This window comes from Pseudoliparis swirei, chromosome 16, assembly GCF_029220125.1.
Source record: "Pseudoliparis swirei isolate HS2019 ecotype Mariana Trench chromosome 16, NWPU_hadal_v1, whole genome shotgun sequence".
Taxonomy (NCBI): domain Eukaryota; kingdom Metazoa; phylum Chordata; class Actinopteri; order Perciformes; family Liparidae; genus Pseudoliparis; species Pseudoliparis swirei.
The window spans coordinates 14,369,406-14,385,070 of NC_079403.1; the positions used below are offsets into that span (position 1 = coordinate 14,369,406).

General features: G+C 40.7%; 1 protein-coding gene across 2 annotated transcripts in view; it reads right to left on the reverse strand.

The window, feature by feature from the left end:
* Positions 1 to 15,665, reverse strand: part of ctnnd2a (catenin (cadherin-associated protein), delta 2a) — a 243,303-nt gene that overhangs the window by 111,038 nt on the left and 116,600 nt on the right. For both annotated transcript variants that reach the window (XM_056433619.1, XM_056433618.1), the window contains exons 10-11: positions 15,102 to 15,234; positions 10,897 to 11,073 (exon numbers count right to left, since the gene is read on the reverse strand). In XM_056433619.1, the coding sequence (XP_056289594.1) occupies positions 10,897 to 11,073; positions 15,102 to 15,234 (310 nt within the window). The remainder of the gene's footprint in view (positions 1 to 10,896; positions 11,074 to 15,101; positions 15,235 to 15,665) is intronic.

The following is a 15,665-nucleotide window of genomic DNA, read 5'->3' on the forward strand; positions in this document are numbered from 1 at the left end:
ACAGTGAAAAGAGAGAAGGAAAGCATTTAAGAAATGGCTTGTCAAATTATTTTTATATCGAATAGGTATGTTTTAGGTTCCAAGCTGAAAAAAGAATGGGAACCAGAAATAAATCACAAACGATAGAGAGGGATGGAAGCGAACATGAAAACAGAGAAATCCACCAATAATTATCCTGCCAAATTACTGTTTTAGTCTGTTCTTTTGTTTTCACATTATCTTACTTGGTATGCAGCTTCCTCGCACCTCTTTATGCATCCCATTTCCTTCTTCACTCGATCTTTGTGTCTGCTCTCCCTTTCTTCTCCTTCGACCTCAAGTGGAGTGCTGCTGAATTTATCCTTTACTCTGTTAATGGTGTGTTCTGACTGATGACTTGATTTTTTGGGGCCAACATTGCCAGGCAGAAATCAGCATGTGGGTGCCTGTTTATGCACGCATGTGTTTAATGGTGTATGTATTCCTTGTGTGTGTGTGTGGTGTGTGTGTTGGCATTTTTGACACACTGTGTCAGCCTGGGATTGAAGTTTAAGATTATAATCAATCTACGTTTAGGTTGAAATATCACAAGACAATTTAAAAGTTCAGGTTCAGTTTTCTGGAAGAAATACAGAAATAAATGCTCTTTAGTAAGGTAATCATAGGTGTGTGTATGAGAGTGAGGTGTGTGTATGAGAGTGAGCGGATGTGTCTTTTATGAATTAAAACACCATCATGAGGCACTGTGCCGTCTCATAAAATATGAAACAAATCATCAAATGTGCCGACACACACATGCACGCTCCGATAACACCTCTCACACCTAAAGCTCTGGTGGCGTGAAATTGTGTTGGGAGAAGAAAGTATAAGGGCGGGTGTGTCTTTGTATTCCCTTGCTTCGCGTAGAGTAAACAAATCGCGGCTGTGCTCCTGCTGGCAGATTAGCGACTGGAAAGGAAAGTCTATTAGTCGTTTGACACAGTGGTACCTCTGCAATTAGCCGAGCTGAGGGGCCGGCTAGCTCAGATCGGGATTACATTTTTTCTTGGGGCTGCTGAGACATGGGTGCTCCAGTTAAATGTACAATAGATGGAGGAAAATCTGAAGGAGGGAAACAGAGATAGGGAGAAAGAAAGGAAAAACTACACGGAGATCAAACCATCATTCGAGCTTTCCAAAACCATCCTCCCTTCTCATTCTTTCATCTTGTGCCTCCATCTCCTTCAACCCTACTCGGTCCCTGTCACTCCCTTTTCTCCATCACTCCCTTGCCCTTTTCTCCTCTCTTTCCCCCTCTAGACATAACCCTCCATCCATCTTTTACTTAGCCATCTCCTCTGAAACCACCCCTTTAAACCCCTCTTTTGCCATAGTTCTCTCCCTCTACATCATCCACTCATTTCATGTCCACCCCTCCCCCCTTTCTTCCCTAACTCCCTTCCATCTCTCTCCCTCTATTGTGGTTGTAGTAGACTATGAGATCAGAGCTGAGGACATGTCCTTTCTCTCGACACGCTTCAGTGCTCAGCGCGATTACACAAAACCCCTCAGTCTCGCATGGGCACGCACAAGCGCACACACAGATTTCTAAATATGCAAGTGATTGACATGGACTAAACATGCGTGCCTGTAACACCTCTTCTTCTCATGCTTTAAGAACAGCATGCACACACAACCTTGCCTACAGCAGCCACGGGCGAAGCAACCGTGCTCCCAGGCTCTTGAATTTCCTGAGCTGGAAGCACTGGAGGACAGACACACACACACACACACACACACACACACCTACACACACACACACACACAAACAAACACGCACGCACCCTATTGCACTTTCAGTCTCAAGTATACAGTGTTTTACAGTGTGGGAGCTGTCGGACACTTGGCTTTATGAGTCAAGGTGCCATGTCTTTCTCTGAGCATGCCACTTCGTCACAGCATGGGACCCAGGCCAACGTCTGCTGCTCAGTGTTCATGCTGCGGAAGGACAATGGTGAAAGTCATAAAAATACCAACCGAAGGATGGTCCATTTGGCATACATCCACTGCACGATACACTCATGTTTGGCAGAAAGAACAATACATACGTATATATATTTTTATATATATTTTATATACACATAGTTGTGCTTGCAGTTATCTATATTCAAACTAAAAATGCTTTACAAATACATTTCACGTAATTACTAATAATAATTTAGCTATTTATATGTTTTTTTAAATATTGCATTTGTTTCATATATTGACTCTGTACCCTTTTGTCTAATATGACATTTTTAATTACCTTGTTTTTAATAAATGCTAAAACAACTTAACTTGCCTTGTCAATGTTGCTAAAATCTGCTAGCCTCTTTATCACATTTTCAATGTCACCAGGTATGATTTTACATGTAATTATGTTTAGTTGCTCTATGAAAGGTCGGCTGTAGCTCATGGAGATGAGTGCTTGTCCCATAACCACAAGGTACCCAGTTCAATCCCCGCTCTCCCCGCTAGTTGCATGTCATAGTGTCCTTGAGCAAGACACTGAACCCCCAGTTGCTCCCTGGGTGCTTCACTGCTGCCCACTGCTCCCTAATAAATAAGGATGGGTCAAATGCAGAGAAGAATTTCCCACGGGTATCAATAAAAGTGTGTATTATTTACTTTTCTTTTTCTTCTTTTTAATATTTTAGAACAATATCCTAGAAACACCCGTCAGGTGCATCATAGTAACTACACAGAAGGATCATGGTTATGGGAAACATGGTGGCTCAGTTAGCACTGTAACCTAATGGCAAAGGATTGGAATATGTGAGCTTAGGCCTTTCTTTATGGACTTTGCATTTTCCTTGCATTTATGTGGATTTCTTTCTTTCTTTCTTTTTTCGACCCACAGCCCAAAGAGATGCAAATGAGGTGGCCTGGACACTCTTTATCACCCCGGTGCAAAGTGAACTTCCTCCCCTCTCGCCCACTGTGTACTGAAGTATAATGCAGCCCCCCTCAACCCTGATCAAGATAAAACAGATGGATTTCACACTTGACTTGAACATGCCTTATTGAGTAGGACATTTGAGTTTGATTCAATCTAAATAATATAGTGACTGAAAAACGGGCTAAAAGATTGTTGATGTTTGAGATATCATCCATGATATTTTTATGCATTCATGTTACAATAGGTGGGGAGACAAAGTGCAGCCAATACAATAAAATACAATCAGCAAAGTATGCAATGATGAACTGTGTATCCATTCAATGAATGAAACACGTTTTGAACAGCAGATATGAAGGTTTCGTTTCATTTGATAAAGACAGTAATTGCTGCTTTTGTGCTCACTTCCACTGTACCGGTGTGATATCTGAGGACAAACACAAATGAATGCGTCTTTCTCCAGTTATGAATTCATTTCTGCTGATAAAACAGAGAATATGCTAATCATGTAAACTGAGAGAGTATGGGACACGAGTAGAATGTGCTTATGTGTGCACGTTTCTGTGCATGATTTGCTTGATTAGATATCAACAGTATTATAGCACACTGGAGAGAGTGTATGTGTGTGTGTGTGTGTGTGTGTGTGTGTGTGTGTGTGTGTTTGCGTGCATTCACCTCTTCCACACAGAAGGAGGGTGGTGCGGGGTGACTATCACCAACTTCGCGTAAACTTAAATTTATGAAGTGCCATACGTTTTCACAAGGGAAATAATTTTTGCTGATCTGTAGAGTAAGTCAGATGCTTTGAGCAGGTAATTAAAGCTTTCTGAGGCTTCAGCAAAAACTCACTGTAAATACTGTACAAGTTTAAGCCACAACATAAGTAACCTGGATTACATTTAGAAATTGAGTTGTCGTCCACTAACACACCATGAAGTAGGCTACACTACGGTAGGTCGTAATTGCATTTCATGTCACAGGTCAGTCCTTCTGTTAGGAAGCAGACTCCAGCAGACAAAAATCACATTCATATACAAATGAATAATATTATGCAGAGGAATAAACCAATTTCCATCTCCTTCCAACCCTTCTTCCCTCGTTCCCTTTCCTTTCCTCCTTTCCTTTTTTTAATGTTAACATCAAACTGATCTGAACTACATTAAGATGAGTCATATACTGGAGATGTTGGATGTTTCCTCAGTGGAGTAAACACATACTGGTGTTACTGCTGGTGTTTAAAAGACAGTAGGTTCATGGAAGGATCAGCAGGATCAGGGGCCAAGTTGAAATTGATCCTGGCCAAACAAATCAAATCTAACCTGACAGACCCTGGTGAGTGACACACTAAAGGTCCCACAATGCAGCAGTGCTTTAGTTCTCTACTCACTGATAACAAACTGGTGAGTGAGATTGGTCACTCCCCCTTGCCACTCGTTCTGCCCTTATGGGGCAATGAAAGTATTTATATTTTAAACTGGGTGTCTGTGGTGACATATTATGGAACAAGCAAAAGTGGGAATATTGTTTAGAACTCTGGGAAGGAAGATTTTAACATTCCTGCAATAAAAGAGCTTAGCCATGTAGATGAGAGAAATGGGAATGAGATGCATATCTTTGAGATTATAAAGACTATAAATCCATCAACTATATCTGCCTAAAATCCTAAATGAACAAACAATACTTAGTATCACGAATCCCATTTGGACGCTGGAGGACATGTGCTTCTTTCATTTCAAGAATCTTTCAATTTCTCCGGTGCCCTGACATTTTCCTGCCTACTAGTCAGAAGAAGCACAATAACTGCATCCCCTCTCCCGTCATCTTTGTCTTTACCTCCTCTCTTGGGCTTGTTTTTCTCTCTCTCGCTCTCTCTCTCATATCTCTCCTTCATCACACACTCTGCTCTGTCCCCCTCATTAGGATGTCAGATGTCATTATAGAAGTAACACAGCCGATTTAAAGGGGAAAGCAGATTGGTTTAATGGTTTGATGCAAAGTATTCCTCCTATTTCATCTTCTCCTTCTTAATGTGCTGTTGGTGTGCACATTCACACTGGCAAGAAGAGCCGGTGCTAAAGAGCTTCAATTTCAAGCAAAAATAATCCTGGTATGGTTTAGAGAAACATAACACACACACACACACACACATACACACACACACGCGCGCACACACACGCATATGTAAATTAATCCCTTGTCTTGGGAACTGCATGGATCTAATTGCAGTTAAGTGTATGTTCACATATTTTGTGATTCTTGCAACACCATAGCCTTCACTGTTTTTCTCAAAAACTAGACAGAATAAAAATCACGCTATGTGATCAGAGAGCATTATTTTAATCTGCAAAAATCAGCAGCCATGCTCATTTAGAAGAGGTGTCAAAAAAACCTGGCTCTAGACACCGTGGCAGAGGCTGAGCTGCATCGGACCAAAGAGATATGCCCAAATATCAAAGATTATAGCAATAATTTATACAGACAACAATATTAAATCAATTCAATTCAATTCAATTCAGTTTATTTGTATAGCCCAATTTCACAAATTACAAATTTGTCTCGGAGTGCTTTACAATCTGTACACATAGACATCCCTGCCCCAAAACCTCACATCGGACCAGGAAAAACTCCCAAATAACCCTTCAGGGGGAAAAAAAGGGAAGAAACCTGGAGGAGAGCAACAGAGGAGGATCCCTCTCCTAGGATGGACAGATGCAATAGATGTAATGTGTACAGAAGGACAGATTTAGAGTTAAAATACATTCAATGAATATGACAGAGTGTATGAATAGTTCATAGTAGGCATATTCCACGATGGAGACCTCCACGATCCATCAGGCAGATGGCGGTGGGGAGGAGGAGGCGGAGTCTCAACAGGACAGTGGCGTAGTCATGAGCAGGAATTCCACGACCCAGACGATCCATCAGGCAGATAGATCTATGCGTCTCATAGGGTCCGATGACCCCATGAGACGAAAGTCAAAAGGACTTCCGGGAGAAAGCAGAGTTAGTAACGTGTGATTGAGAGATGAAAATTCATCCTTAAGGAGATAAAAAGAGGAGATAGGTACTCAGTGCATCCTAAAACGTCCCCGGCAGCTATAAGCCTATAGCAGCATATCAAGGGGCTGGACCAGGGCAAACCTGATTCAGCCCTAACTATAAGCTCTGTCAAAGAGGAAGGTCTTAAGTCTACTCTTAAACGAGGTGACTGTGTCTGCCTCCCGGACTGAAATTGGAAGCTGGTTCCATAAAAGAGGAGCTTGATAACCAAAGGCTCTGGCTCCCATTCTACTTTTTAAGACTCTAGGAACTACAAGTAGTCCCGCATTTAGTGAGCGTAGCTCTAGTGGGGCAATATGGTACGACAAGCTCCTTAAGATATGATGGAGCATCACCAATCAAGGCTTTGTAGGTTAAGAGAAGAATTTTAAAAGTGATTCTTGATTTTACTGGGAGCCAGTGCAGAGCAGCTAGTGCAGGAGTGATGTGATCTCTTTTCTTAGTTTTAGTGAGAACACGAGCTGCAGCATTCTGGATCAACTGGAGGGACCTAAGAGATTTATTAGAGCAGCCTGCTAATAAGGAGTTGCAGTAATCCAGTCTCAAGTAACGAACGCGTGAACCAATTTTTCTGCATCTTGCGAGACAAGATGTGCCTGATTTTTGAAATATTACGTAGATGAAAGAATGCAGTCCTTGAGATTTGCTTTACGTGGGAGTTAAAGGACAAGTCCCGATCAAAGATAACGCCAAGATTCTTTACAGTGGTGTTGGATGCCAGGGCAATGCCGTCTACAGAATCCACATCACCAGATAATTGATCTCTGAGGTGCTCAGGGCCGATTAAAATTACTTCGGTTTTGTCTGAGTTTAACATCAAGAAGTTGCAGGTCATCCATGTTTTATGTCTTTAAGACATGCTTGAATTTTACAGAGTTGGTTGCTCTCCTCTGGTTTTATCGATAAATATAGTTGAGTGTCATCTGCATAACAATGAAAGTTTATGGAGTGTTTCCTGATAATATTGCCCAAAGGAAGCATGTATAAGGTAAATAAAATTGGTCCAAGCACAGAACCTTGTGGAACTCCGTGATTAACGTTGGTGGTTATCGAGGCGTCATCGTTTACAAATACAAACTGAGATCGATCTGATAAATAGGATTTAAACCAAATTAGTGCCGTGCCTGAAATGCCAATCGACTGCTCCAGTCTCTGTAACAGGATGTCATGGTCAATGGTGTCGAATGCAGCACTAAGGTCTAACAAGACCAGGACAGAGAGGAGTCCTTTATCTGCTGCCATTAAGAGGTCATTTGTAATTTTCACCAGTGCCGTCTCAGCCTCTGGACTCTCATGAATGGTTTACCTAAAGTAATTTTAGAATATCCAAGAAGAGGCTATTCATGTGGATGGCTCTTGGAGTTGATGCAGAATAAAGCAAAAGGTATAAACACACAAACACTTCATGCCTGACCAGAGTAGCGTTTCCAAAAATGTGATGAAAGATTAATAGAAAGTCTGACTAGAAATTCAATTTTCCAATTGCTCTCATGTCATTTTGTATCATATTATCTGGTTCTGTTAATGGCTGACACAATATAACCTTGTTTTTACCGCCTCTCAGTGATTGATGGTTGTTAAAGAATTTATGTATCCTTCAAAAGATAGTGGAGGGAACAATGTTAAACTACGTAACATCCCTTATCAACAGCAATAGCTCAACCCGGCTACTAGATGCACCTAACAAATAGTCGTGGCAATGAATCTACCCCTTCTCTCCGTCACTACCTGAGCTACATGCAGGTCTAAAGATGAGCCATTAAAGAGAAAAAGTGCCACATCTATTCAGAGCTGATGCTATTCCCAGTGGTAAGAGTCATTCATACAGACCAAGATAGCTTTGATGAAACAAGGAGGGAAGGTAGAAAGGCAAAAACATAAGATCAAAGACAGAAGGGAAGGGGAAAAAAGGAGTAAGCACGGAGGAAGGAAAGGAGAAAGAAGAGAAAGGGAGTGCATTGAAAATGATTACACTGCTCTCTTAATAAGTAGACGACTTGAAATAAAGGAGAGAAACAAGGCAGAAATACAGATGAAAATAAGAAGAGAATAGGAAGAAGCAGAAGGAAAGAGAGGTCACTAAAGAGAATGGAGAGAGCATTACAGAAACAAGGAGGATGTAAAAAAGAAGAATGAAAAACATTCAAAAGCAACGTGACAAACTGCAGGCTGATTTTAAAAAACACATACAAAAATAATCAAATGTGTAAACCACATCCTGAGGCTTTCTTTCATGCTGTGATTCATCTTCGTAGCAGAATGCATGTGAATGGATGTGTGTGTTCGAGATGCTGTGACTAGGCAGGAATAATTGCTTGAAATAGACCACATTAACCTGCAGTCCTCTGGGGCGCTGGCATGGTTTAATCCAAGAATGAAACATTGCTTGCTGCCAACACACATGCATAGTGCGAACATTCAGATACACACTCATACTTGCACAATAATATGCTCGATGTGTGGATGTGCTGGGTAGATAAGAAAAGAGGATGAGGTTAAGAAAGTAGTGAATGAGAACACGGTAACTGAAGAAAGGTGTGTGTATATGAGAGAGAGCTGTGGCCAGATACAGACATACACACAGTCAAAAAAGGTGGAGCAGATTTCCAATATAAACCTTTTCTGGATTATCTCAGTTGTTTTTACTGTAGTTGTGGTCACAGCCTTACCCAGGTGAACAATTAACTAAGAAATGAGCTGAACTGTGAAGAGGAATGGAAACGGAGCAGACGGGTTAACCAATTGACGGTGTTCTAAACTGGACATGAGTGAATTGTCAAGTGTGTTGTCAAACTGCCGTCCACTCTGCAATACAGAGACGACAGGTCTGCTGGGGTTCTCACTGCAGGGAGGAGGCTGAGGGCAGACACAAGTTCCTCACAATATAAAATAAATCCTCCGCAAACTGTTAAAAACAATTGCAAAAACAATGTTAAACAATGTTCACAATCTGGTTGGTAACCACACATTTGACCTTGACAAATGAATATTGACTCAATCTGAAGTCACTTAACTTGCTTCCTTCATATGTTTTTTGCTCCCTATTTCCTTCCACGTGTCTCTCTGTCCTCACACAGTGCATGAACAATTATATTAACTTAAATGGCTTGTGTTGTATCATGTGGCTCCTCTTCATAGCTAAGTGTCCAGTTAAGTAATGTGGTGGCTCACGCTCTAAATTAATACTGTGAGCTTCATTTGACTGCTAGTGCCTTGTTTAAATTAGCCTTGAATTAGCCCGACACTGCACCGTATATAGACCCACTCACTACACATTTTAGTCTGACATACACACGTACACGTCTCCATTCTTGTTCCACCGCAGAATGACTTATAGCATTAATTACATTGATCCATGCTAGTTTAATGAAGCAATAATGTGAGCCTGCCATTGCTAAGAAAAGGCACCGTGACATAATTAATGACGTACCGCTCACAGCCCTTATCAGTTCACTATGTGCTATCACTCTTTGTTCTTATGAATCCGTATTCGACAACCTCCCAGTCACCGCACAGACTATTAACATGACTTTTAAAACATGCTGCGCTAAGGCCAAGCCTTAATTCATTGGCTCAGTGACTTCAAGGTGCGGTTCATTTACGGTGTGTGGATTTACCACAGTGGTTACGTGGGCCGGGAACACCTTTTGAAATATATTCAAAAGGAGGATTTAATTCAAACAACCTGTGACAAATAAAATGCAGACGCATATTGTAAACCTCAAGCGTTGCAATTAAATGTACACGGTCTAATCCACTGTCTATTGATTTTTGTAGCTGCAGTACAAATTCTCTTTGTGAGCTTTCTCATACACAGCTATTGAAACTACGAATAAAAGACACAGTGAACTATAGATCGCAGTGGATTCTCTCTGAACACTTCTGAAGAGCACTTATTTCATTAATTCTTGCTTGCAAAGACAATTCTATGACTGCCTGAATAGTTCAGGAGTTTCCAGACAGTTTTCAATGCACTGAAATGTGCTTCAAAAGCTACTGCTCTGTGTTTAGTGGCAACTCTCGCTCCTCTCAAGTGAGTCAAGCTGATCAACTCAAACACTGGTCGAGAGTGGCATATTTACTGCTATGATTCTGACCTAAATGCTAATGATCGCGATTAAGGCAAGGCTGGTTAATGATATCGAGGGAGCTGTGAGCGTGGCGTGACAGACTTGGGTGTTTTCATGTGGGTATGACACGGTAATGGGATTAACATGGCGTACCTAAACCCTTATTGAGATAAACTCAATGAGGCCCTGTTAAAAACACACTGCTGGAAACAATGGCGTTCCAGCGAGAGCGGGTGCGAATGACGGAGTGACTTTGATAGAAAATATGCCCAACTGTACTTTATTCCCAACTGGAAGAAAAATAACGGTCAACAATGGGGTCGTTGATGGCTTTATTCTCTCTTATGTACTTTCTCCATTTGTCCCTGGGTGGCATGCAGTTGCTGGACAAGATAACTACATGTCATAAAGAATGAGAATAAACCAAAACATAACAAGGGCTGCAACATTCAACTCATGTGGGGGAAAGAAATGTCCCGATGTGTGTTGTTGCATCTTTACATCATTTATACCTGACACTGAGCATTAATTAACATGGGGTGATACCGTGCTGTGTGGCTGATTGACAAAGTGATGTAAACAGATGTAAATCTTGCTCCGAATGAACATATCATTTTCCCCCTCACACAAAACTTTATCCCAGCTCCATTATTAAGTTTGCATCAAGGCAGATTCGAGTCTGATCTAGTTCCTACAGGGTCTGCAGGGAAGTGGTCTTTGACACAACTGATCAAGGACACTGGTCAAGGGAATTTGAATCTTAAGATACTGGGAAGTTTATCTTTGTTTTGTTTTTTAAACACAGCATATGAAATGAATAAATGCTCAAATTAAACTCTTTAACTGATTATACAAACACCGGGACGGCCTTACCGGTGTTGTTGTTGCGATAGGGGCCTGTGTCCGGCCCCTGGCTCTGGCTCAGGCTCCTCATGAGGCCCTTGTTGTGGTAGACACGTTCTTCATAGATGGGATCAATGTGGTGCTCTGGGGACCCCAAAGGCCGAAGAAGCTCCTGACTGTGCTGACTACTGTAGGAGCCACGAGAGCCTGGAGAAAAGAGAGAGAGAGAGAAAAGATGTAAGGAAGATATGTCGAGAGGATGAAAGAAGGAGGATAAAATGAAGCAAAATGCAAGATGAGGTACGGTACAGGAGGTCGGGAAGCCTGCTCCACGGGAATTAATCAGATGGATTTTAAAGAGGTCAGGAAAATGTAAGGAAATAAATAGAGGGGGGGGGGGGGGGGGTTCAATGTCATGCACAAAATGGAAACACAGTGTAAACGGAAGGCAGTGATAGGAACTAAAAAGGATGGAGAGGTTATATAGAAAGAAGGTAACGAAAGGATGTCAAAGAAAGCGGATAAATAAATAAATAAGGACATGTAAATGTAGCAAACAAAAGAGTCGAAAAGAAAAAATAAGCGGAACATGTGTGGAGAAGAACAGCACTCGCATGTCCATTCTCACCATTTTGTTTTAGCTTGTATAGAGTGAGTGTTACAAGGTACCAAGTGAAAAACAGCACACTATTTATATAGTGGACAGATACGGGTGATTATGTGGATGAGGGGGGGGTTAGTGATGCACCAAGTCGAAATAGAGAAGACAAATGCAGAGCAACACATATAGGAAGAAATAGGCAGATATAGAGAAAGACAGAGAAAGAAGAGCAAGAGTAAGGGATGCCTCTCTATTTAATTTTTTTAAATCTCCATGCAACACATTGCTGTTCGTTAGCTATACAATAATAGATGTGGTGTGTCCCCTCTTGCTCCATTTCTGGCAGGTTTCCCACAGACATTGGGCAAGGACTGCATTGACAGCAGGCTTTTGTTCATTACATAGCAGAACAATTGTAAGGCCTCCCTCTGAAAACACAGAGCTAAATTAAATTTAGGAAGGAGAAGAAAAGGAGGGGACCGGGGGAATAGGACAATGAGTTAGCAGGCCTTGTGTGACATAGCAATGAAAAGAAGTGCACATACTCATATACACACAGCTATGACGGAGGGAAAGGGAGATCTTTCAGCTGAGGTCGTATCATATCGCATTAGCCCTAAATCGATGGAATGTCACGTGCTAAGCATTTTCCAGCGGAAGAAGGGGGATGAATGCAGAGCTTCAAGACTCCCATTCAAACCTCGGCGTGTATCCACCATCAACTTATCCTCACAAGCCTTCAGGTCATATCAGAAAGCAATGCATGGGTAGTCATCTCAGCGTAGAATCAAGAGCATAGAGTACCATGTAGCCATGCTCTAGTTTGTGTTGCAGCTTAGGATCTGTCTCTATTTCTTATTTTGACTGTCCAATAAAGCAGACAAGTCCAAGAGAGTATTTTAAAGCTGAATCACAATAATTACTCTATTGTTACGCTAAACCTCCTTTATCGAACACCCGAACGATAAGTTGGTGCAGGCACCTTTGAGGATAAATAAAAGCCTGCCTGCACTTCTTGTACTATACAGAATGGAAAATGATAAATCAGCGGTGAGCCTCATCATGTCTGTTTTGAACACGACTCTGGCAAAGAGGCTGCTGATTGGTGTGTTGTGTCCTCCTATCAACAGGGAGGTGAACAGACTTCCCGGTTTACCTCCACGCAAATGAAAAGTTGGGCTCCTGCCTGCCACACTCTGCTAGCCAGCAGCAGAGAAGGCAAACAGAAACAGGGAGAACGAGTCGTAATGAGGGAGTGAGAACAAACAGAAAAAAGGAGATGGAGAGGATTGTGTTAAATAACAGAAATGGATTGACATTTAGCAAGAAAGAATAAGTGATGGTCAGCATATTCATGAAGGAATGATAATTATAGTCATGGACACACCCATTAACAGCAAGACTCATCCCAGCTCTCTCTCTTCTTACACCCCTTTTATCTTTGAATTCTCGGGAGTTGGTTTTATTTATTCATTTATTTTTCTTAACTCACAAGGGCCCACTCGTAGATGTACTGACCTCTTTCTTTCAAAGGGAGAGGGAACTTTAAGAAGAGAAGATATAATGATGTAGCAGAGAAAAAATAGACAGATGCCCTCCCATGATGTTTCACTCTTTAAAATATTTAAAAAGGATAATAAAATGTAAAATTGTTATCGACCAATCAAATAAAAAATTGAAATAGAACTATACAAATTTCATCACATCAATGTGTTAAAGCCAATGAAGCCGGATCTCTAAATATCAAGCTGTTTTTCAAATGAATTTACTGGTAACTTTTAAATATGTTGCTTCAAGATCTTCATTTATATGTAATGTTGTGCTATTGTGTCACTATTGCAACATTTAGAAACAATGGGCTCACTCAGCCCCTTTATGCAGGAAGCACAGAGAGGACATCTCTGTTTTTAGGCAATTTCTGTTTTACGCAGCTTAACTCCACTGTTGAGTAGGTGCTACAGCTGCTAAGTGCCTCTCCAACAGGACACTCACATGAACTCTCCTTTGCTTTTTCGAGGAGGATGTTGCCCACTGAGAATAAACTCACCTCTGACTCAATGTTATGACGAACAATTCTCGGTTGGTAGGATTTTGGAAATATGGTGAATACCAGAAATACAGACAAGTCCTTAAATATTTTGCATTTCCAAGATTTCTTAAAATTGTTCTTCTACAATCCACACCATGGTAGTCCACGCACATGAAAGCAAATGTTGAAGAAAATATGACAACAGTCTGTTATATATAGTGATAATCAGATCTCTACTCCACGGGTACGCACTGCTGTTCAGCCTCGTCCTTTTCGTTCTTCCTCATTTTAAGACTTCAGAATAGACGAAACCACAGACGTTGCTTCAAGATTACAGTTATGACCTCAGGGTAAAGCATGAAGGTCATTCTTCATCAATATAGCTGCAAATTGATATGACTCATAATCTAATTTATGCCAGAGCTTCAAACACTACCACCTGGTGTAATCAGGATTATTCACATTTATAGTTTAAGTCACATGAAAAATGTAAAACATTTAATATAAAATATATATATATAAACCTGTAACAAAGTATGCTGTAACAAATAAAAAGTGAATATTTTATCTATTCTAAACTCACAGAATGTCCATATCTACATTGTAGAAAAGTAAAACAGAATAAATAAATTTCAACACATTTCCAAAATCGGTAAAAAACCCTTACTAAAGTATTACAGAGACAATTAACGCTGACATTTGTCTGCAGTTAAATAACTTAATAATAAGGAATGAAGGATTTTTAAATTACATGACATTTTGGTTAAGCTAAATTAAAAAAGGAAGGCTATCTACTGTAAAACTAATTTTAGTCAGAATGTCACTTGTCATACAGCCTTGAGAATTAAATCCTTGAAACGATTGGTTATCTATAGTATGTCATCTAAACAGGCCCAAACAGATAACCTCAAATTAAAGTGTACACACTGGACCATTAAAAGTTTCCACAACACATTTTCACTTTCAGTTTGATATTCAGCCAACTCAATTTTGTAGTCAAGAGAGAAAGCCATTAACTTGTCAATGAAGCTGCAGGGGCAAATAAAAGTCTGTTGTTACTTGTACTGAGAGACCAGCGCCATCCTAATACATTCAGCTCCCAGACACGGTAAATAGATCTTATTCGACAACACAATTAGAATCAGCATCACTTTAATCTACTGAAAGCAGGTCTCTGTCTGGTAGTCAGAGAACAGACCTGTTCATAAGCAGCTCCGAGTGCACAAATGAAACTGCAGAACAGCTCTTGTGCGTTCATTTTGAAGTTCTTCTTTGTAAAAGGCAGCCACGAAGAAGCTCCGACGCCTCTTGTGAATTACATACAAATGCTGTTATATATAGATAGACAACGATACCAACCACACCATAGTGAAGTGCTTATCAAAAGATGGACTAAATCACTAGACTTGAATGAAGAACTTGATTTAGAATGGCCATGAGACATATTGAAAATGTAACGCAAAGATATTTTTATATTGTGAGGCTAGTACAGTTGGTTTAAGAGCAGCATACTCAGTAAGACACAGCATCCTGTGGTGGAGTTATGCACATGTTTGGGTTTTAGTGCACGTGGATGTGAGACTGCGTGAGTGTGTGGACGCCCACCTGCCACACTGCCAGGCCTCTGCAGTGTAGCAGTAGCGTAGAGCTCGTGGGAGATCTTGTACTGGTCAGAAGCTTGGTGAGCTGCCAGTCGCTTGGGAGACAGAGTGGCATAGCTCCCTATGCCCGAACTCATCTGCAAAGACAAAAAAAAGCTCATGTGGCTGACTTGTTTGGATTTAAGTGGCTCAGATATATATATTTTTTCAATTTCAACTTTTGTAAAATGGTCTTAAAATGTGCACTGTGTGAACCATTTAACCACATAGAGTTAATAATTTACTTTACATTTCTAACACCCACGCACAAAATATTTTTCATGACACTAGTGTGTGATAATGAACATAGGCATCCAACATATTTACTCTCGACTCCAGGGTTTAGTTAAGGTGCAATCAAATTGACTCAATCGTAATTGCTCTGGAGGTGCACGACGGCATTCTTTGTGATGATTAATGAATCAATCAATCATTCAATCCAAGACCCAGATGCCTAGCATCAATTAATAGGATGACTACACAATATCATACATAGAATAGTACGACTGTCACATACTGTTCAAGAAAT